The sequence below is a fragment of the Vicia villosa genome, unplaced genomic scaffold (genome assembly GCF_029867415.1).
Source record: "Vicia villosa cultivar HV-30 ecotype Madison, WI unplaced genomic scaffold, Vvil1.0 ctg.001344F_1_1, whole genome shotgun sequence".
NCBI classification, from domain to species: domain Eukaryota; kingdom Viridiplantae; phylum Streptophyta; class Magnoliopsida; order Fabales; family Fabaceae; genus Vicia; species Vicia villosa.
Window position 1 is genome coordinate 82933 of NW_026705585.1, and position 22759 is coordinate 105691.

General features: G+C 33.4%; 1 protein-coding gene across 1 annotated transcript; it reads right to left on the minus strand.

Annotated features, from left to right (window-relative positions):
• Nucleotides 1-820: 820 nt before the first annotated feature.
• Nucleotides 821-1837, minus strand: LOC131634744 (uncharacterized). The gene has a single exon (XM_058905368.1). The coding sequence runs from the start codon at nt 1835-1837 to the stop codon at nt 821-823; it is 1017 nt and encodes a 338-aa protein (XP_058761351.1).
• Nucleotides 1838-22759: the final 20922 nt, after the last annotated feature.

A 22759-nucleotide genomic window follows, 5' to 3' on the forward strand; every position in this document is an offset into this window, starting at 1 on the left:
TCCAGTTGAGTTCCAGACAAACTTTCTTGGAAGAAATGAATCCATAGTATTTTGTCTTCAGTGTGAGGTTGAATCTTCCTCACATACGATCGCAGATGCATCTTAGGACAAGAAAATCCATCATATTTAGCAAAAGTTGGAGTCTTGAACTTTGGAGGAATAATGACTCCAGGAATGAGCCACAGCTCTTCGAAATCCAACCCAGGTACCTTCTGAATTTCCATATTTCTCAACCGTTCCTCTAATAGTCTGTACTTCTCTTCAGCATAGTCTTCTTCATGGAAATAGTCTTATTCGTTCTAATCTTGATTAGAAGAGCCTACGTTACTTCCAACATTGGTCTTAACACTGATATCATCATCTTCTTCTTCCTCGTCTTTGGGAATTTCAGCTTCTTCCGCCTTTCTGGGAGGGCCTTTGAATCTTCTTCCCAGGTTGAGAACACCTTTAGGTTTCTTAGCTTTCTTCTTCTTAGTCAAGAGGTATTTCAGCTCGTCTTGCCCCTTGGACAAATTCAGAATCAAAGCTTGGAACTCAGCATTCTGAGCTTGGAGATTTTTGACAGATTGTTCAAGATCCGTTTTCTCACTGAAATAAACAGCGGAAAGATGAGATATTTGCTTTATAAAACCCGTGATGTAATGTTTATGAATGGTATGATTATGCATATGCAATGTTTTCAAGGAGTTAAAGGATTTTTAACAAATTTAAAGAAGGACAATAGAAGCAAAATAAATTAATAGCTCAACTGAAAACCAATATATTATAAGTTTTATAGTTACATCAAGAAGGTACTGAAAATAACAAAAATAAAAAGAAATCAATCTTCAAGTCGGCGCTTTCTCTTCAAACTCCTGATCTCTTCCTTATGAGCTTTGATCATTTTGTTCCTTTCTTGAACAAGCCTATCAATCTCTTGTTCCCATGAATGTATTTGATCTGGAGAGATAAAATCTTCAATCTTCCATTTACGGGAGAAATAGTCAAGCATATCGTCTCGCTCTTTAGCATCAGCCACTAACACTACTTTTTCAGCCTCAACCTCACGTAAGCATTTTTCAAGATCAACTTTTTCTTGTCTCAAGCAAGCAACAGTGGCAGTAAGGTCTTCGTCCGGAGCGGGTACATAAGGCTCTACCTCTACAGGAATGACTGGAGGAGTAATCCTTGGAACTACAGGTGTTTCAGATGTATATGGTATTCCAATCTCAATGACTCGATCGTAAATCCATCTAAAATAGAGGTCTGAAGGAGTATAGTTTCTTAATCCCAAATCTCTTATACCCACCTTTTTTACCTCGTACCAAGCTTTAATGAAATGACCCTTTTTCCCGGTTGTATCGGAATCGTAGTCAAAATTTTCCGCACTAAGATATATGGAACATGGCCTATCTTTCAAAGCAAAACCAAACTGATGTCGAGCAAGGATAGGATTGTAAGTGATTCCCCCTCGGGTACCAAGAAGAGGCACATTAGGGAATTCTCCGCAACGATCAAATAACTGGATTCCCTCGAACTCTTTTTGATGCCAGGTGATGTCATCATAAGAAAGCTTCATAATTCTCTGAATCCAAGTCAAACCTTCTTCATTCCTTATCACTGATCGAGACAAGTGCGAAATAAACCACTTGTGCAAAAGAGGAATACATCCGAGAACACAACCTTGTCTTTTTGATACTCTAGCATTGATGGAATGCAATAAATCACCAAGTAGAGTGGGAACAAGATTCTTGCTAAGGAAGATCTTAATAGTAGCCCTATCAACAACTTTGTCGCAACGGTGTAACAAAACTTGTCCATATATCAGCAACGTTAGAACACTTTCCAAAGCATCCATGCTTAAGGCTTTAGTAAAAATCTTGGCCTTCTCGTATAAGAAATCCACAGGTATCTAAGAATAGTCTCTTCTATTAATCCAAACCTTGTTAATTTCTGCCCTTGGTAAGTGTAAAGCAGCAGCAATGTCTTCCAACTTAGGACCTCCTTCCTCACCAGTGTAAGGAATTTGATCAGGTATGGGGATGTCCATTATGTGAGAAAACTCTTCCAATGTTGGTACCAGTTGAAAATCTCTATAAGTAAAACAATGAAGAAGAGGATCATAAAACTGCATCATGGAATTGAGGAGAGCTTCATCCACTTTGGTTCGCATCAAACTTATCAAATTGTTGAGAGGCTCGGTGAGGACGAGAGAACCAGTAATATCATCACATAAGAGCTTTAGTGTAGTAGGTACTTTCTTGAAGTTGAGAAATAAAGGCTTACGGACTAGGATTTCCATTTTCAGATAACCTACAAAACAAAGTATGGTTAAAAAACCTTTTTTCTCCTTGAAATGGGTTAGTCATGTTATGAATGCATGTATGCATGATGCATCTGAGAAAAACAAATCCACACAAATCACATAATTTTTGGCTTAAGGCTTGCATGGAGTATGATCAGGTGCCCTTCCCAAAGGTACTTCTATGGATAAGATGAAATCAACAACGGGTTCTACCAGTTATTCAGAATTGTCAGCCCTTCTAAAGCACCCTCGGACATGATACATTTGCATCATGCAATGATACTTTGAGAAAGAACCTATCTGAATTGTAGTATCGGGTAGCGACTAGGTTCTCAACATTTGTCAAGAGTAGTCCCCCACTACGTTCCTAAAGGCCAAGATGGGTTAAAGGTGACTAAAGGTCCTTGAGCTCCGGCGCACCCATAGGCACATACATAGACCTCCCTCATTTGAGAAAGGTGTGCATATAGCTATGGAGTCCTAACTTAAGCGTGAACTTCATATTGACTCATCTCCCACATATGTGAAAGAGGTCGCCATGACTATGCCACTCCTATCTTAAGTGTACTTGAAACCGGGTGTAGGATTCATCCTTCATTTATTTCCCAAAGCGTCCCTGAAAAATAAAGCAAGCAAAGCAAACAATAGAAAACATTTAAGTGATCCTAAACTTTTAAGGTAACCGAAAATTATCCTCGACAGAGTCGCCAGTTCTGTAATACGGTGAACTGACTTTTTGAAATGTCGCGGTAAGCAAGAGTCGCCGCCGACTTTTATTTTATCCAAATTTTAGAATGGCTAAATGAACAGAAAAAAAACCTTTAAAAGAAATTTTGAGTTCGGGGGGTAATTTATACAAAGGGAAGGTGTAAGGCACCTTTGCATACACGGTTTTCCATGGGCTCTTAATTGCTTTGCTCTTTAGTTTTCAAAAGTGTAGAAATGAAATAAGACTTTAGCTTGTAAATAAGCGTAGCTTTTTGAAGGTTTTTGAGAAAAGAGTAGAAAAATAATTTAAACTAGAGCAAGAAATTAGGAGCTAATTACCTTAACAGTGTAAAAGAGTTCTTTTAGCCTTTCAGGGCTATCCATACCATAGGAGGATAGGAAGTCCTTTTATTTGGAGGTTGAAGGGTCGTCGAAGGTATCGTTCGCCACAAGACTGTCCCTGCCATGAAGAGGGCAGGTAGTCTAAGGGAAGGATAAGAATAGTCATTATTAGGCAACCAAGAGGACACCTCAGCAATCGAAAGGGACTATCACATCATCTTTGTAGGCAACCTCGAGGGACGAGATCATATGATCGAACCGAAAGCAGCATCATAAGGACTTATGATCTTTAGTGATGAGCTGAGGGCAACATTTGCTGAGGCGTCCTCGTATCCGAGGGACTTGACTATTCTGCACTGAAAAGGCAACAAGGCAACAGGCAGCAAGCAACAAAAGGGGTTACCATAAAAGGTGTGTGGGTGCACAATTACGTGATTCAATTCAGATAATTATCTTGTAAATTAGTTATTCTAAATTCAGTTCGAGGTTTTCACGCCCTAAATTACTAACCACGCAGTTATAATATAATGCATAACAGTTTTAAGTGCCTTCAAGGCCACACAATACAACCCAGGAGCAGTTATAAAATATAGCCACGGGGAAGGGGAAGAAGCAATAATATAAACCAATAAGCAATATGTTTAACAAAAGTAATAATATAAGGGAAATAAAAAAAAGAACGAGTTTTAGGGTTACCGACAGTTTGAGCTTTGGTCAGTTGGGGTAACCCTGAAAATCAATGCAGGAAAAATAAAAGGGTGAGTGTAGGAGGAATTCATTAACTATCTAAGGCAAACCCTAATTTAAGTCATAAGGCAAAAATAACAGTACAATGATATTTAAATAAAAAAGAATTAGAACTTAGCTTTTCGATTGGTATGGCGCATAGTCGGAGGATCTTGAGGTAACCTTGAAAAGTTGCACAAAGGAAAAAAAATTTTAGTGTATGAATGATCTACCGACAAACCTCGCAAACCCTGATTTAGGGCACAAGTTAACCAAGGTTAATAAAATAATAAAAAATCAAATTAATTTATTACTGGTTTTCAACCTAATTGATTAAATCAGCAAAAAGTAAATTTTCGATTAAATTAACCCTAAAAAATATAATAATTAAATTAATGAATTGACATATTTAAATTTTTATTCTAGATTAACAAAATAATTTCAATTATCATTCTAAATTAACAAGTTAATTTAAATTAATACTTTAATTATTTAAATTAAATTAAAATAATTATCCAAATTATTTTATCATATTTTTTAAAATAAAGTTACATAAAGAAACAATTTTTAAAAGAATTTTTTTTAAAAATAAAATAAGAAACAATAGAATAATAAAAAAGGGAATAAATAAATAAATAAATAATATAAAAAAAATTAGGAACTTAGCGTGTGATCTAGTGCTGCGCAGGTCTGAGGGTCTTTGGTACACCAGCGTACTCAGGGACGTTGGATCAAACTGGGCAATGATCCGGTGGCAGCAAACGCGAAGGCATACCGTACACATGTGAGGGAGAAACATAGGATCCACAGACTTTTTAAAAAATCTGGCCTGCGTGAATGGATGAACGAGATGTTGCCACCTAATCATCTTCTTCGCGCTTCCGTCGTCTTAGACCTGAAAACCCTTTACCTACGAACGACGTTCGTCGCTACAAGAAAATTTGCACAAACCGTGGCCTCTGAACGCGTGTTCTTAGTGTTTGAGACTTCGTTTGTGATTGTGAATCAACTAATGATGCTCTAGAAACGAGTTAGAATCCTTAAATCTCCTGGAAACCTCCCTTAAATCCAAAACCGAATTTGAGTTTTTGTTGAATTTTTGAGAGCTTGAAGGTCACTTTTGACTGCAGATTTTTCGTGCCCTAGGGTTTGGAATGATCATGTATATATAGATGAAGGATTAGGTCAACAAATTTTGTGAAGAATCTTGTTAAATCTTTGAATTGGAATTTGGAGAAATTTGATTTATGGAACTTTCTAAATTGGCCAATTTTCAATCTAATCTTGCCAATACTTGATTTGCACGAAATTTTATCAATTTGGAGTGTGATTTGGTAATTAGATTTGATTCAAATAAGATCCCTAATTGAATATTTGAGTTTCACATGATTTATATAAATTAATCATCACTTTTAAATGATTGAAAATTCATATAAAATCAAATAATATTCAAATATTCGTGGCAATTAAATTTGAAGTCTTGGATAACTTGAGGATCAAGATTTGGCCAAAAATGATTGGGTCTCTTTGCAAGAAAATCCATTTTGAGGCCTTTTGCTTCACATTTTTCCCTTAAAATTGTCCAACTTTGACACGGCATATCTCCCTCAATTTTTAAGATATGGAGGAGTTCTAAGACTCTTTGGAAACCTCAAGATGTCCTCTACAAGCCACTTTGGAAGCTTTATTCCATTTGAGGATTTTATCTTGATGATATTGGCTTTGACAAAAAAAACTGCTTTTGGTTGACTTTCAAAAAGGACCTATAATCTTTTGATCCATATCTCTCAAATGAAGCATTTTTAGACTTGGCTTGTGAGAGACAAAACTGTAGAGAATTCAATTTACTTCAAATTGAGCTTTGTATGGGAAATTTATGATGTTCCATGTGAAAGTTATGGCGGGTCAAAGTTCAGTTGACTTTCTCCTATGAAACCCTAATTTAGAAACTTTTTGAATTTGTTGATTTCTGATCTTTTCTTGATGAATCATGATCAATCCTTGATCAAATGATGAATGATACTTCAAAGTAAAGTTGTTGACGAAAAATCAGGAGTTTTGGCTGTACTTTGACTACAGTTGACTTTTAGGTCAAACTAGTCGACTGTTGACTTTCTGAGCAATTGACTGGTTAATCCTTGGAATTGAAACCTGAATTTTGTCATGGAGATAGTTTGAAACATCATAAGCCATATGAAATGCATTGGAGCCTTTGATTCATTGGTTTTCTTTCGAGAAATCAAAACCCTAGTTCATTGAGCCATTGTTTAGGAGGATGTGTCTTTGAGCCTTGAACTTTAGTATGAGCTTGAATTGGGAAATAAGATGGGCAAATTTTGGGGTATGACATATGTCCTATATTGGCATTTGTTGAAGTGATGACCCATATTGGCATTTGTTGAAGTGATGGCCTATATTGGCGTTTGTTGTAGGCTTATGCCAGTGTTGAATTGTTGTTGTTGTTGTTATTGTTGTATTTCATAATGTTGTCTCATATATAACATAAAAGTTGAGAGCTTATGCTCTGTAAGTTGGTCTGGATTGGCAAAAGTTCAAAGTTGAAGGCTTGCCTTGTTGATGCCTCTATTAATTGGCAATAATAAGTTGGGGGCTTATGCCTTATTGGTACCACATGCAATTGCACAATGTCGGTTGCATTGCATTTTACATGATGATGAATGATGATGAGCTATTTGGTGAAGAATACTTGTATACTTTACGATGTGATGATGAGTTGTATGTTGTGGAATAATTGTATATTACTTGCTCATGAACGATATTGATGTTTTGTGAAGTGGTGAATTATGTATGACTTTATTCTCATATACTTATTATCATATGCTTCTTTATATTTTTATGATATCCCACCTCTTCTGTTTAAATGTTACTCCTTTGTTAGTAACGTGCAGTTAATGAGGATTAGTGCGCTTTTGGAGTAGCTTGGAAGATGTTGATCTTCCTGCTGCTTATATCGAGTCGGGTCGTGCTCTGATACGTAACACTGGGAAATGAATGCTTAGATTACTCTTGTTGTCTTTTATGATTTTTTGGAGTCTTATGAACTCCGTATTATTTGAATAAAGGTTGTTTATGCTGGATGTAGATTATTTTGATAACATTATGTGAATCTATTCCGCTGCGTAATAAAATGAGAAGTTGAGAATTAAGAAGTTTTATTTTGGTTCATCCGCATAATGTGTTATGTATCTATTTACATGATTGAGCAAATTTAATATGTTTTAAGAAGTGTGACATCCTAATTGCATGTTTATTATTTGAACAAATTACTCTAATTTTATATTAATAAACACCGGGGAAATTAGGTGTTACATGCATCGCCAATACGATTTGCAACAGCAAATTCTCTCGTGGTTACTCCGTACAATAACTCTTTCTATCGCAGACAATGTCAAAGATGCTATCCAATAATTCCTTGAAGCTTGTCCAGACACCTTTGGACGACGGTGCGGATAACACCATAATGACTTGGGTTCTGTAACAGTCCTTGTATACTCTGTAGTTACAAATTACAGCCAACGTTTAGTGTCATAATCGTGACGGAGTTGCAGGTAGGCAACTTGAGGTAGGTCCTGGTCAAGTTGCAGGTAGGCAACACGAGGTAGGCCCTGGCCGGGTTGTAGGTAGGCAACACGAGGTAGGCCCTGGCTGGGTTGAAGGTAGGTAACTCGAGGCAACCCCTGCTGTTTCAAAGCTTCTGTCATGGTTAGCAAGTGAGCGAGGCTAGAAAAGGCATTTTCATCCATGGTGGGTTGTTTGGTTTTCTTCGGTGTTGAAGGTATGTGAAATGGTGCGTGGCCTGGGAAATTTTTACCTAGGCCCCCACGGTGGGCGCCATATGTTCCTACAGAACACTTTTGATTATCTCCCGGAAGCGAATCCGGCGAGGTCACAAAGAAGTTTGAGAAATCTTCCTCTCTGGCGGAGGCCTCAGAGGAAGATGTTGAGTGGATTGGGGGATTCGTGTGGCGTGATCGCAGAGTGCGTGCCCCAAGAAGAAATGTCTTGCTTATCCCTCGAATGGGAGCCCCTATTTATAGTGTTCCTTGGTCTTCAATGACCATTAAGTCGTCATTGTAACCATTGTAGCCGTTGTAATTGTCGTAACTGCTTCATAAATGTTTGTAACACTTCATAAGTGTTTGTAACATTTCATAAGCATTTGAAACGTTTGTAACTGATTCCATCAATAGGGAATCATAACTTCCATAACAGTAGCAACTTTTTGCATGTGCGTTACTGCCGTGACCGAGTTGGGAGGTAGGCCATGGCCGAGTTGGAGGTAGGCCATGGCCGAGTTGCAAGTAGGCAACTCGAGGTAGGCCCTGGCCGAGTTGGAGATAGGCCATGGCCGAGTTGGAGGTAGGCCATGGCCGAGTTGGAGGTAGGCAACTCGAGGTAGGCCCTGACCGAGTTGCAAGTAGGCAAGATCTCTAGGACCAATCCTAGTTCATTGTCTGCCATGATTTCTTCTAATTCCGGTTTCCCTGATCGGTCTAAATATCCCAAATATGTACATATGGAATTCCTGTTAAAACAAGAACTGGTTCTGCATTTGATCCTTAAATTTTAATGATAACAATACATATATTTGCATGAAACAATTTATACTCTAATAGTTTCTTAAGTGTGCATAATCACTATTTTGGTTGATTAGAATTGTTATCCAGATAATCATCAGAATCAACGTCATCACACATCAGAAATACTATTCTTCTCAATTTTGAAGAGACGTCAGCAGTTCTGAAGAATGTTGAATAACTCATCAGAAAAGGATTTACATATTTTCTGAAGCAAAATGACTATTCAAATACAAGAATTCAATTCAGAAACACTTGTTGCTTCCAAATTAGAATGCATCGTTCAAATAAGTCGTTGCTCTTGACTCTAAAGACCTCTTTATGTTTCTGAAGGTTTATCTCTCTCTTGGAACGTTTGTGTTACTCGATCTCCTCAATGCACACTCTACTTCATATAATAAGTATATTACAACTGAAGGAAGATCCAAAACTTGCAAAATAAGCAACATGGTACAAAATTACATCACCTTTTCTACTTTTGTAGAACGTAGTGTATGATTCCTCCGTCGGTGTGCTCACTGTTCCCCAATACTTTTGGAGTCGTTGCGTCTAGAAAAGCGTCACATTGTTCGCTTTCAACAGTCATATAATCATGGGAATATATATATATATATATATATATATATATATATATGAGACACACTCTCTCTTGAAGAAGAAGAAAAAATAACTACAACGAAATTCAAGCAATATTTTAAAAATCGGCAAATAAACTTCAAAGAGAAAAAGAGATAAAAGAAAGTTCCTAGAGAAACTGCACCAAATACTCCATTAAGAGAAATCTAGTTTCTAAGAATCTGTAAGAACACATGAGTTATTGCTCATAAATTATGTTGACATCTGAGCTAAACTTATTGATGTGTCAATCTGCTTTTTAGAAGCAATATCTTATAAACATTCCATTTGTGAATCTATTGAGATTTGTTTTCCTCAAGTGACTAGGTTGTTAGTCTATATACTTGTGAGGGCTTAGGTGTCTTTCTAGACTCTTAGAAGTTGTTTGTAATCTTTTAAGATTAGTGGATTAAGTCTTTTTCTAAGGCGAAATCACCTTGGCGGGTGGACTGGATTAGCCTTTTCTAAGGTGAACCAGGATAATTAAAAATGTTGTCTTTTATCCTACCTTGAACTATCTCGCTAACCTTTCAAACCCATTTTAAAAGAATTAAATTTTTTTAAAAACACAATTCAAAACCCCTTTCTTGCGTTTTTCTCAACCTTCAATTCCATCCAGTATTGTATCTGACAGAGATTCGAGGTTTACAGAGATATTCTGGGAGAGTTTCTAGAAGGCTTTCAATATGAAGTTATGTTTGAGTTCCATTTATCATCCGCAGACAAATGGTCATATAGAGAGGACTATCCAATCCTTAAAAGACTTGTTGAGAGCTTGTGTGTTAGAACAAGGAGCTGTATGGGATAACTTTCTATCGTTAACCGAATTTATCTACGACAACAGTTTCCATTCGAGTATTTGGAATGACACCATTTGAGGCGTTGTATGGTAGAAGATATAGAACACCTTTATGTTGGTATGAGTCAGGAGAGGGTGATGTGATTGGACCTGAGATTGTCCAACATACCACATAGAAGATCAAAGTGACTCAGAGGAAGATGAGAGCTTCTCAAAGTCGCCAGAAGAGTTATCATGGTAAGCAAAGGAAAGAACTTGTGTTACGTGAGAGAGACCATGTGTTTCTAAGGGTTACTCTCATAATTGGTGTTGATCAAGCTTTAAAGTCTTGAAAGCTCACTCCAGATTTCATTGGTCCGTATTAGGTTATGCAAAAGATAAGAGAAGTGGCCTATCAGATTGCTTTGCCACCTTTAATTTCTAATCTTTATGATGTGTTTCACGTGTCTCAACGGAGGAGATATATTATGGATCTGTCTCATGTGATCCAAGTGAATGATGTACAAGTGAGAGATAATCTGACTATTGAGGCATTACCCATGCAGATAGAGGGTCGGAAAATGAAACAGTTATTTGGTAAAAAAATTACCTTGGTGAAGGTAGCTTGGGGAGGACCAGCTGGTGGAAACGTAACTTGGGAGCTTGAGAGCCAGATGAGGGAGTCGTATCCAGATCTGTATACTTATGATAATTTTTTAGGGCGAAATTTTTTTAAGTGGAGGAGAGTTGTAACACTCTAATTTTAATAAATTATTTTATTTAAATTTATTCATAAATTTGTATATTTATTTGATTATTGTGTGGTAATTGAGATGTTTTAGGGTGGTAGGGTGTGTGACCCTCAAGTAGGAGTGTGAAGCATAAATAAAATTTAATAAACGTATTTAGATCGTATATGTATCAATTAAATTAATGTATATTTTAAAGAATTATTTAATTAAAAGAGATAATAGAGAACTTTGGGGTTTAAGTGTGAATTAAGAGAAGTTATAAGGAGGAAAGAGTAAAGTAATTTGGGATTCGTGAGGAGTGTAATTAGAAATAGTGAATGTTTTGTCCTAAGTATAAAATAAGAATAGAACTTAAAATAAACAATCATTTTACCAATACGTAGAAATAAAAGTTAGAAGAGAGAAAGAGATCTAAGACTTGTAAGGAAGAAGAAGGGGCTGGAGATAGAGTGTGAGAAGAAACAATCCATCATAAACTAAAATTTTCTTGCTGAGGGATAGGGTAGATGAGTCTATTTATTTCCTCTCTTTTACTTGATTTAAAATATTAGTTTTTATAACTCTCTTTTAGTCGATTTACAATATTAATTTAGATATAATATATTTAAAATACTTGTATCTATAGTAGATATATGGTCAAACAATACATATGACTTTTTCTTTTTCTTCTGAATAAGATTAGTCTAATTTTTCCGTAAAAAGAAAATCTCCAGTCCTTGGTCACTCATCTAAAATATAATAATATTTACAGTTGAATAAATCTACATTTGACCATGACCATATTTCTTCTTTGTCAGCTTTTTCTTCGAGAAGCATGATGTAGAATATAGTATAATATTTCATCTTTGCCACTTATGGATTGACACCCATCCGAATTTTACCAACAAGTTTTAATCAATAATCAAAAGCACTGAGATGGGTAACTGATCTTTTTCAATTTAATTAGAAATTTTAGATTTGAATTTAGTTCTGAGTATGTAATATTTAATATATGTTCGTAATTTTTTTATTAAAAAATTGACGTAGAAATCAAACTAACAGAAATTTTAAATAGAAAAACAAAAAGATTATGGTATAATTCAACATTTGATCCCTTACGTTTTTCCATGGTAAATTCATTATTTCTATTAAGTTTTTGATTCATTGATTTTTGTTGGACTTTCGTAGCTGTTTCCTTAAATCCATTTGACTTTAGTTTTACTTGTTTATTTTTTTTTAATTATTTTGGAGTTCTTCTATATTTGAATCATAGATTTATTAATATTGTTGTGTTTCTAGTGTAGTTTTATGGGTTAGGAATTTTGATTATTTTAAATAGGGTTAATGAACTTTTTGGTCCCTGTAAATATTGCAGATTTCGTTTTTAGTCCTTCCAAAATTTTCCTTTAAGAAATCGTCCCTTCAAAATTTTTTGTCTAAACTATTGGTCCCTAACGTCAAATTTGCTAGAGATTAGCTACGACTTTAGCCACCAATTAGCTACGAAATTTGACGTTAGGGACCAATAGTTCGGAAGAAAAATTTTGAAGGGACGATTTCTTGAAGGAAAATTTTGGAGGGACTAAAAACGAAATTTGAAATATTTAAAGGGACGAAAATGTTCATTAACCCTTTTAAATATTTTAACAATGAGAGTTATGATAGTCAATCTGTGTGTTATTGGAAATTGATTGTGTGACATGAAACTTCGTGAATATGAGCTTGGTGATAGATAAAATTGAGATTAATTTTTTATTAGCAATATACAAAATCAATTTTTTTACGGTTTACAAGCTTGAAAATACTACATGATGAATTTCAAATAAGGGTTAGTTGAATTTACTATAAAAATTGGATATGAGTTTAATTGGATTTGTTTCTCCAAATATTGTGATTTAATTATTGGATGGAACATGAGTTAAATTTTTCTGGTTTAAATTTTTTTTTTTTTTAGTTTAAGATGAATGTGATGATGAAGGAGAAGGTGAGAGGAGATCAAGTTATATAAAAAATATCACGTGTTGGTAGAGGTGGTCCTGAGCACGGGCTCGCGGGACGGGAGTCTAGGGTTCCATAATTTTTGGGGCACCAATTTTTTTTTCTTACTCTTATATATATATTAAAATAAAATTTTCTATTACAAAAATACTTGCTAAATTTATTTTAAAAATGAATATTGGTTAATAAAATTATAGGGATCCTACAAAATCAAAATTAATAAAAGAATGTAATTTCTCATAAATAAAATATAGAGTATAATAAAATCAATTAATTTACCTAAAATAAAATTAATTAATATATCCACAATTTTAGCAACTAAAGAGTTTAATTGAGGCACTAAAATTAAAATAATGATATAGAAAATATTTATATTATTGATCCCAAGAGTGAAGCACTACTTCAACTAGCTGAACAAGATAATGATCCAAAAAATAAGAGTGAAGTCGAATCTTTAGCAACTCATGAAATTGGAAACTTTGAATTTTAAGTAGTTATGATTATTTGGTTTGAAATGGTAACGGCGGTTAATGAAATTAGCAAAAGTTTGCAACAAAAAAAAAAGACATGTGTATTGATGTGGCTATAGAACTAGTAAAAGGTTTGATCAAGTATTTGAAAAATATATAAACAATCTGGATTTGTAAATGCTAAGGCTAGTGTTGAAAAGATTGAGAATGAAATAGAGATTGAATGTGTTTATTCAAAATCTTTAAATTAGTAGAAAACAACACTATGATAAAAATTCATCTCAACCCACACAATTGAATCTTGAGTCTGCTGAAGAGTCTTTTCGAAATTATTATTTCTTATATTGTAGATCAAACAATTGACTCACTTGATAGAAAATTTGAGCAGTATAGCACATATGAAAATATTTTTGGATTCTTGTTTACTATTGAAAGACTTAAATCATTATTTGATAGGAACTTGAAAGCATGTTATAAACATGTTGAAACTTGTTTAAAACATGACTATTCTCTTGATCTTGATGGTGAAATTTTGTTTGAAGAATTGAAAGTTATTAGAGAAGTTTTAATAGTTGAATCAAAACAAGCTATATGATATTGAGTTCTTGAAAGACTTTTAATTGTTTTTCTAATGCATGCATAAATTATAGAGTAATATTGACTATTTCTATCAGTGTTGCATCTGCTGAAAGAAGTTTTTCTAAATTAAAATTATTAAAATCTTATTTGAGATCTACTATGTCACAAGATAGATTAAATAGTTTTTGCGTTGATTTCAATTGAAAATAATTTTTTGAAGAACCTTGATTATGAACAAATTATTAACGATTTTGTAATAAAAAATGCTAAGAGGATGATATTTAAATAATTTTAAAGGTTTGGTCAATTTTTTTATAAGAAAAAAGACCGGATCAAGAAGAAAAAGAAGAATAAGTCTCTTTATAATGAGTGGTTTATGTTTTGATGTAGTATAAATATTGATTCAAAAATCTATATTTCTATTCTATTTGCACAATGTCAAATGAAAATGTGTTTTTTTATCCAATTATTTCTTTTATCCTTATGTATTTATTGTTAAAAAATTATATAGGCACCACTCTTTTGAATCGCCCAAAGCACCCAAATTCAAAGGACCGGCCCTATGTGTTGGTAGTTCATGGTTACATTTAGTAGACAAACAATTTTCAACTAGATAAACAGTTAAAATTAAAAAATAGTAAAGTCTATGACGGACATTAAAACATATTATCTCATGTAATATATTTAAAGTTAAAAATTAATGGATTGGACTAAATTGACTAACGGAACAATTTTTTAATAACTAAAACGTAATGTTTATTAAATAAAAAATTAAAGTGAAACCTTAAATTAAGTGAAGGAAAATTCTATGGAGAAGTCACACAATTGACTTTGATAAAGTCACTAATCTTAGCCAATGAGAAAGTAATGTTGACTTAGTTAGTGCCTGTTGTGAATCTTGTTGTTAATTACGACAAAATTCAATATCAATTTGTGAGGCAAAGAAAAGTAGCAACCAACATAAATGGTCTACAGCAATAATAATTCGTACACAGATAATATAACAGAATAAGGCGAGAAAAACACGAAAATTTGTTTACCCAGTTCGATCAAACGATCTACTATGGGGGAGAGAGCAGCTCTCCAATTCACTATACTCAGAAAGTTGTTACAAGAGATTACAAATGAGTTACAAGAAAATAGCCTTCACAGTTCCCAAAGAACAAACCTTATTTTCTACCCAAGTGTTTCTCAATCTCTCCAACTCTCAATATAAGAATCACTCAAACCCAAGGTGTTTAGAAGTATTTCCCAATCCCCTTAGATAACTCCAAAGGTTTTCCAAAAACCTTTGTCTTTCTAAGTTTTCCCTTGAAATTCCCTAAACCCTTGTTCTCCCTTGTTGCTGTAAGCTCTAAGATTGTCTCACTATAATAATAGAAGAGATACATATTTATAATAGTCAAAATCCAACAAATCCATACCAAATCCCAAAAATATCTCCTTAATTGTTAGAATAAAATAAATTATTATAATCTTATAATATCTCTCAAATATTATAAATATCTTATAATATCTCTTAGACTATTATAAATATATATCTTATAATATCTTTTAGACTATTATAAATATATCTTATAATATCTTTTAGAATATTATAAATATCTTATAATATCTTTCTATATTAACTTATATGATCTCCAAATTAATATAAAATATTCTAACATTAATGAATGGATCAATGAACCGAACCGACCGACCCGATACCGTAAATCACTTGAACCAGATTACTTTTCGGCTTTTTAAATTCTTGACAATATCGAAATATGTTTTCTTTCTCTTCGTTAACAAAGGTTTTAAGGCATATTCCAACAATCTCCACCTTGACTTTAAACCGTGTTGATGCCAATTTTACAATCATCAACATTGCTGCTCTCTACCCAGTTGAAACTCTAATCAATAACCTTGATCAAATTCAAACAACCCTTGAATCTTGATCTCGTCACTTGCATCCACTTGTTTCCAATTACCCTTTTATTCTTATGTAATTTAACAAGCCTACAAGTATGATTTTTAAACCACCCTTGACTCCGTCTGTTTTTAAATGCCTCCCTAGAGGTTTTTCTTCTTTTATTTTGCAGTCCTTCAGCCACATTAAAAACATAATATCCAAGGCTAGCATAACCGTCCCTTTGAGATGCTACAATAAACCTCCTTACATTATCAAGAGTCAAATGATAATCAGAGATCTCTGTAACCGTTCCCTCACTACTACTAGTATCCATAGTAGGAAACTCTACCTCAAATTGAGTTTTCTCCGTTATAGTTTCTACCAGGTTTCTCCCTTGGTTTTCACTATTCTCCCTCTGAAGAATTTCTATATATACCAAGTAAGCTGTTTTAACCCTAACTCTTCCCTAAAAACTCAATAACAACTCAGCGGTAACATGCATCTTTATTCCTTGATTTCTGCAAAATTCATTATACTCCTATAAAACTTTCTCAAGACATTCATAATACCTTAAACCCAAATCCCATAGTTCTTCCTTGTCATGAAAGCCTCCACTAGTTAATGATGAATGAATAACAACATTTGAACCTTCTAAAATATATAGACCACATATTTTAGACCTTTAGCAATAATCAATTCATCACGCGAAATCTTCAACACTCCATGTTCAACTCTAGTACAATAGCCTAGATCATCAAACATACTTATCGATAACAAATTTTGCTTGAGTTTTGGAACATACCTCACATTATGAATAAGAAGTTCACAATCATCAAACATTTTAAGTCTGACCGTACCAATACCATGAACCTTGCAAGCCTTATTATCACCAAGGCGAACAACTCCACCTTGCACCATCTTCAAAGTTTCAAAGTATCCTATTCTTGGACACATGTGATAAGAGCAACCTGAGTCAATGACCCAACCATCTTTAGTTTCCAAACTCGATACTACTAGTACATCGGCATCCTCATAACTTTCCTCACCCAAGGCAACAACAACTTGAACAAAATCTCCATTGATCTTTGTCTCAGGACAATCTCTTTTAAAGTGACCAATTTTCTAATAATTAAATTTTTTTACGTTTGACTTGTCGGACCTCTTTGATTTGGACATACCTTTAAACGCGCCTCCTCCTCTTGACACATTTAAGCCTTCACCACTATCTTCAATCTTCAAATCTTTCAACTTTGAAAATTCTTTGGATTTCACCGCCGTCTGGACTTCATCCAAAGTAATAGTACCTTCCTTACCATAAAGAAGGACGTCCTTAAAGTGCTCAAAGGATCTGGGTAATGAACTCAACAGGAGAAAAGCCTTGTCCTCATCATCAATCTTCACTTCAATAGTCTCAAGATCATCGATAATCTTGTGAAATTCTATAAGTTGTTCAACTATGGATTTGTACTCCACCATTCGGAATGAATAGAGTTATTGTTTCAAACACAACCTGTGAGCCAAAGACATAGTCATATACAATGATTCAAGTTTTGTCCACAAAGCAACCACAGTTTGCTCCCTGGAGACTTCACTTAGAACTTTATCCACGAGGCACAAGATAATGACACTTCTGGCCTTATCCACCATCTCGGTCTTCTGTACCTATGTAAGCTCTACAGGCATCAATGCTTCACTCTTAAAAGCATAGATACACTTCTCTTGAATTAAAATTGCTTGCATCTTAATTTTCCACAACCCGAAATCATTGTTACCGGAAAACTTCTCGATCTCCCATCTAACCATGATGCTCACTTGTAAACAATACCTCTTTGCTCCACGTTCACCGCACCACTTGTTGTGAATCTTGTTGTTAATTACGACAAAATTCAATATTAATTTGTGAGGCAAAGAAAAGTAGCAACCAACATAAATAGTCTACAGCAATAATAATTCTTACACAGATAATATAACAGAATAAGGCGAGAAAAAGACGAAGATTTGTTTACCCAGTTCGATCAAACGATCTACTATGGGTGAGAGAGCAGCTCTCCGATTCACTATACTCAGAAAGTTGTTACAAGAGATTACAAATGAGTTACAAGAAAATAGCCTTCACAGTTCCCAAAGAACAAACCTTATTTTCTACCTAAGTGTTTCCCAACCTCTCCAACTCTCAATATAAGAATCACTCAAACCCAAGGTGTTTAGAAGTATTTCCCAATCCCCTTAGATAACTCCAAAGATTTTCCAAAAACCTTTGCCTTTCTAAGTTTTCCCTTGGAATTCCCTAAACCCTTATTCTCCCTTGTTGCTGTAAGCTCTAAGATTGTCTCACTATAATAATAGAAGAGATATATATTTATAATAGCCAAAATCCAACAAATCCATACCAAATCACAAAAATATCTCCTTAATTGTTAGAATAAAATATATTATTATAATTTTATAATATCTCTCAAATATTATAAATATCTTATAATATCTCTTAGACTATTAAAAATATATATCTTATAATATCTTTTAGACTATTATAAATATATCTTATAATATCTTTTAGAATATTAGAAATATCTTATAATAACTTTTTATATTAACTTATATGATCTCCAAATTAATATAAAATATTCTAACATTAATGAATGGATCAATGAACCGAACTGACCGAACCCGATACCGTAAATCACTTGAACCAGATTACTTTTCGGCTTTCTAAATTCTTGCCAATCTCGAAATATATTTTCTTTCTCTTCGTCAACTAAAGTTTTAAGGCATCTTCCAACAGTGCCACATATCATTATATGAAACATAGCATTTTTTATGTATTCTCAAATTTATTAATATTGCAATTAAGTCCCTAACAAATTAAAAGTAGAAAAATTATTTCAATCTTTATATTGTTTCTTAATTTTAATTCTTTTTATTAAAAAATCATCACCACGAATTTGAAAATGAGAATTTTCCTTTGCCATGAATGAAAACACGTGTGTTTGATCAAAATACGAAGTAAGCTTTTACATATAAACCAAAATCATATTCGTAGACTCTTTATTTCATGTAGTGAGACATGTTATCGATTGGACCAATTGAACACAAAATCGCAGAAACGTGATGTATAGTGAAGCTCGGCTATGCAATAGTCTGTTGCGATTTCCTTTAACAGTGTGGCGATGGAAAAATAAATAAATAAATAAAATTTCTTTTTTTTATTTTTAATTTATTAGTTGTGACAAAAAATAAATTTGTTAAGTAAAATTGTCATTTAAATTATAAAATTAATTTTGGAAAATAAAAATTATTATAAATTATTGTCTCATTTAAATTCAAATAAAAATTATTTTTAATTTGTAAATTATTATGAATTAAATATACGTTAGCCCCTGCCATATAGACGAGATTCGATTTACCCCCTTTAAAATTTTTGTTTTGGATTACCCCTGAAATTTGAAAAATTCTATGTCTTTTGTCCCCTATGGGCACAAATTATCCCCTGTAAAATACTTTTTTTATTTATCCCCCTGATTTTTACACGCTTAAGGGGTACTAAAAAATTACAATGGGGTCATCCATTTTTTTTTAAATGGGGTAAACCGAATCTCGCCTATATAGCAGGGGGTAACGTATATTTAATCCAATTATTATTAATTTAATAGAGGTCTGATATACAATTTCATATAAAAGACTCACCATAAATTTTTTGTACTATAATGTCGATGTGGAATCCTTTGTTATTTTATTGATCAATTTAAGTAACTTCATCAAAGAAGTTAATTGTGCGACTTCACCGTAGAAGATCTCTTAATTAAGGGACCGCGACGTTAATTAAACCAAAGATTATTAAGACTAAAATTTAATAATGATTTATATCATACTATCACTTTTAATTAAAATTCTAATTTATATGACATAGTTAATTGTAGAAATGTTTAATATTTTATTATATTTTCATATTATTATGTAAACCAACCTATTTTATCTTTATTATACATGACCAGTCTGAAGTCTAGATAAAATGAGTGAGTTATGTTAAAGAGTCGGCATTCAACATAAAATTTTGTCACATCTCTATGACATGAAACAAATTCATAATAATGTAAATGTTAAATCGTTTTCTGGAAGCAACATGTTGTATGACTCAAGTATAATGTCAAATGAGCAATAGTTGTTGCATCATCGCCCATAAGTGGTGAAAAAATAGCAAGTGTTTTTTCATTTTCGTAATCATGGCAGACTGTTACACTCATCAGCTTCCTACACAGGCAACACCTCATGATTGTGATAGAACGACCATAACCAAGCATTCTGAAGTACGATACAACTTCCATAATACATAAATTTGGCTTATGCAGCGCCCAAAACATTAGAGGAAATTGCATGTTGAGCGGTTCATTACCAATTCAATAATCCCTCCAAAAATCAATATTTGCTTCATTTCCAACCTTACACGAAAGACTCATGCGAAACCAATTGTTATCAGCCCCCCACGCATTCGACAACAAATGCAAATCCCTCCACCACAACGAATGAGGCACTCCATATATCAAGTAGTGACATTTGAAGGGTGAAAAAATGATTTTCCAAGACAGTATCTTTGAGAATGGTTTTGGGTATAGCTATAAGGAAATGCAAATAATATGTGAGAACAAATGATAAAAGAGATTAGAAAAGTAAAAGAAAAGAGATTTTGGAAGAATCAAGAGGTTTTGGACTTAAGGGTAAGTTTGTGATGATGGGACATAAGTGTTCAGAGTAAAACTATATTAAAAATGAATGTTTTAAAGATAGGTGTGTTGTAAGGGAAAATAATAAGAAAATTAAGAAAGAGACCAAGAGGTGGAGAAGGAAGCAAGAGCCATAGCTTTCGATACATTATACCAACGCCTAAGAACTAATAAGGGAGAAAAATCTATATATAAACTTGTTAAGGGAAGAAAAAGAAAATCAGGAAACTTGAATCGAGGGAAGTGGATGATATTTTTTTACGATTTATTTAATGAGTGAAATGAAATCTTACTAGACTTTAAAATACTAGACACTAGAGAGGAGGATCAAAATTATCACATTATCTTTATATTTTAAAACACGAGATAAAAGAAGTGTTGAAAAAGATGAGTAATATAAAGGAAATTTGGCCATAAAACATACCTATTGAAGTTTAGAAAATTTTAGGAGATAGAGACTTTAAGTGGCTCACCAAACTTTAAAAAAATTATAAATTCAAATCAAATGTAAGATGAATAGAAAATAAACAATGTAATTATGATCTATAAAAACAAGGAGGATATGAAAAATTGTGTAGATTATAGAGGGGTTAAACTTATGAGCCATACTATAAAGTTATGGGAAAAGTGATTAAACAAATACTAAGAAAATAAACTCAAATTATTGATAATCAATTTGGTTTTATGTCTTAGAGGACGACCATTGAAACAATCTATTTAATATGACGTGTGATGGAGAGGTATCATATGGATAAACAAGAATCATATTTAGTTTTCATTGGCTTGGAGAAAGTGTAGGATGGAGTGCCTAGAGAGATTTTGTAAAAATCCCTAGAGAGAAATTACGAGAAAAATACATCGGATAAACAAAGAATCTGTAACTCGGTGAACTGACTTTTATTTTTGTAAGCAACAATGTTGCGGTGAGCATGAGTCGCCACCGACTTTTATTTTGTCCAATTTTAGGAAAGGTAAAAAGTACAGAAAAAGACCTTGTTTGAAAGAAAGCGGGCTCGGGGGGTAAGTTATGAAAAGGGAAGGTGCAAGCACCCTTTTCATCCGTAGTTATCTACGGGCTCTTAACTTGCTTAGCTCATGTTTGTTTGTTTGTTTTGAAAGGAGCATAAGGACTTTAGCGTAAATGCGTAGCCTTAGTTTTTTTGAAATAATAGTGAAAAGATGTTCTTTTATTGAGCTAGGCAGGTTAAGAGCACTACCCTAACTACTTGGTCCTTTTCTATACTTTTTACGATTCCCAGGATTATCCATACTATATAGAAGTAGGAAATCCTAGTTATATTGGACGTGCGGGTCATCGAAAGGGTCATCGAGGTCGTCGAAGGCAACAGGTAGAGGTACCTTTAGCAATATTCGAAGGAACAATCATTGTTTCGTAGGCAACCACTCGAGGGACTAGATCATATTATCGAGGCGACATTGCGGGTCATCGAGGGACTTATGATCTTTGCAATGATTTTTAAATCGAGGGACTTTGCTAATTGGTACCTCTACGTTCGAGGGACACGACCTTTAATCGAAGGCAACCAAGAAGGGCGTACCCTAAGGGTGAGTGAGTGCAAGTGTGTTGAATTCGATTTATAGTTTATCTTGTATTAAAGTTATCTACGATTTATTTTTTAGTCTTACCATACACGCCTAATTACTAACAGTTAATAATTCATACATGCGGAAAATAAAAGCGGAAATAAAAACCTAACTATTACATGGCTTCGGGAGGGGGATTTACAATTTGCCAAACGGGAATAAAAATTATTACAAACCCAATTTAAAATTAAAGCAAAAAATAAAAAAATTAATATATACAAAATATTAAGTATAAAATTGCTAATGCCCACAAAAGTCCAAGAGCCTCAAGAGTACCTCAACATAAACAAAAGGTGTTAGAAAAATAGCATGAAATAATATATAAGAGATAGAAAAAAAATAAACAAATACAAATTAAGAATGAACTAAAATATATTAAATTCTAAAGAGAGATTAGCAAATAAAAACATTTTTTTTTGTATTTTGTGTTTTATGGATTAAGATAAATAAACTAAGCTAATTTAGAAATTAATAACTATTAGTAGCTAAAAATAACATTCTAATAAACTTGATTTAATAAACGCTAATAAAAGAATCATTCGTAATTATCACAAAATAAATAAAACAATAAAACAATTACAAAAATAAAATGAATTAAAAGGGTGCACAAGTAGAGTTTGGTATGAATTAGCAAAATTTAGAAAGAAGAGAAAACCCAAAACTAAAGCCAAACATTTAAGCCTAATTTAGGATAATAACAATAAAACCAAAATAAA

Excerpts from the sequence above, each read along its gene's own strand:
- LOC131634744 (XM_058905368.1), bottom strand. The coding sequence starts at position 1,837 with ATGGATGCTTTGGAAAGTGTTCTAACGTTGCTGATATATGGACAAGTT.